General features: G+C 51.7%; 1 protein-coding gene across 1 annotated transcript; it reads right to left on the minus strand.

Annotated features, from left to right (window-relative positions):
• Positions 1-272: 272 nt before the first annotated feature.
• On the minus strand, positions 273-1,016 carry SDRG_12519 (hypothetical protein; the record flags this gene model as incomplete). The annotated part of the gene is made up of 3 exons (XM_008618591.1): positions 805-1,016; positions 579-748; positions 273-505 (listed from the first exon to the last, which is right to left on the minus strand). Exons 1-3 carry the CDS (start codon positions 996-998, stop codon positions 273-275), a joined length of 597 nt encoding a protein of 198 aa, XP_008616813.1. The 5' UTR covers positions 999-1,016.
• Between the last annotated feature and the right edge of the window lie 683 nt (positions 1,017-1,699).

Below are 1,699 nucleotides of genomic sequence, written 5' to 3' on the forward strand. Positions count from 1 at the left end.
GGGGGGCCGCCAGTAGAACGCCTTGCGGCGGGATTTTGCGGACCATGGCGGCCAGCGTTCGCAGCGTGGCATAGTTGGCCAGACACATGGCGAGCTTGAACGTTGCGTCCCACCCCGAGGTGGGGACGATGGTGCGGACAAGCAGCGTCGTGGTCGTCCGCCACCGGGCGTCTTGGGCGAGGATGCCACCCGACTCTTTCGCGATCAACACGGGGAGCAGTGTCACGAGCGGAAATAGCACCGTCAGCGCAAACCTACACCACAATTGACGGTCAATATCCCGGTAAAATGCCCGAAAACAAAATGTACCCAATGATGCTATTGACAAATAGCCGAAACGTCGTGTGGAAAAACGGAATTGTCGAGAGAATGAACCACGGTGCGACGAGACAGTGGAGGATGATGCACGACACGTATGTTGTCAAGAGACTCTTGTTGGTCGTGAGGTGCGAGAGCCACCATGCTTGCACACTTTGGACGCCAATTTCAGCGCATTGAAACCCGCCTAGAGACATGTTGTCAAAATGGTGGCAACTTGAAAAAACCAGAAATTTGAAAATACGAGAAATGCAACGTACACAACCAATAGTGAGGTGTCCGGGTGTGCATGGTCAGACTGTGCAAGAGCGATCCGCGGCGTCGGCGGCGCCCCGTCGGGACCATGTCCAGTGCTACGCCATAGACGTGCAAGGCTGCAAGTAAAAAGTACATGCTGCCGCAGAGCTTGGGCTGATAGGCATTCAATGTGCTATGAGGATTTCGCGAGTGAGCAACAAATCACTTGTCATGAAAGAAGTGGCGTACATGCGCTCGGTATTGGAGAGAATCGTGTAGATGTAGCCCGAGACGACGAAGTAGACGGCCGAGACTGCGTGCTTGCAGATGCAGAAAAGCCACATGATGGAGCGCGACCGGATGCGAATCTGGCGCGGCGAGAGCGAGCTGCGTCGACGCAGCGCTGTCACGAGCTCCACGAGTGACCTCCGGTGCGTCGTCATGCGCGTATCTATTTTTGGCGCGTTTTTCTGATTGACGTGCGGGTTTTACTCCTGTGCACTCGTACATAATTATACGTTCAACTATGTTTAAAAATGGACTTTCGTGATTCGCTTTGTGGGTATAGATCGTAGGAACAGCGAAACACATATTCACCGTCACGGCAGCCGCGTTTGGAGGGTATGATTGGTGACACGAAGCTTTTGTGCTTAAAGCCCAAGAGTGAATGTGGAGTCCTGCAAAGTGACGACATGTGATACTAGTAGCACCAAACAAGCTGTGAGTTTGCTCGAGTGAAAGGATGCAAATAGAGTACTCTCTCCGTTTTGCAAGCTCCATATTCTGAAGGATTGCTAATTGGTGGTGTGTTGAGGCATTTCTAATCATGCAAGCTAGTTGAAGTTGCGTTCTCGCTGTAGAGCGAGCCACGTCACGGTTCCAGAAAAAAGGTAAATCGAGTGACCAAACTTCACAACTTGTTTGCGGCCACTTAATGACAAAAGAAACAAAGTGGCAGCGCCACAGCACATTTTAGGTGTTGCGTTTTACACGTTGATTTATCTCGGTAGGACTGTCAAACTCGAATTTAGAAGCTTGTAGCGAGCCGGCTCCGCTGCTGCAGACGTTGCCGTAGACCCGAGTTATATGGACAGAGTGTCCTTCCTAATGCGAACCCTTAAAGCATGCTTGCGGTGAACGTAGC

The sequence above is a fragment of the Saprolegnia diclina genome (assembly GCF_000281045.1).
Source record: "Saprolegnia diclina VS20 unplaced genomic scaffold supercont1.50, whole genome shotgun sequence".
Classification (NCBI taxonomy): domain Eukaryota; phylum Oomycota; class Saprolegniomycetes; order Saprolegniales; family Saprolegniaceae; genus Saprolegnia; species Saprolegnia diclina.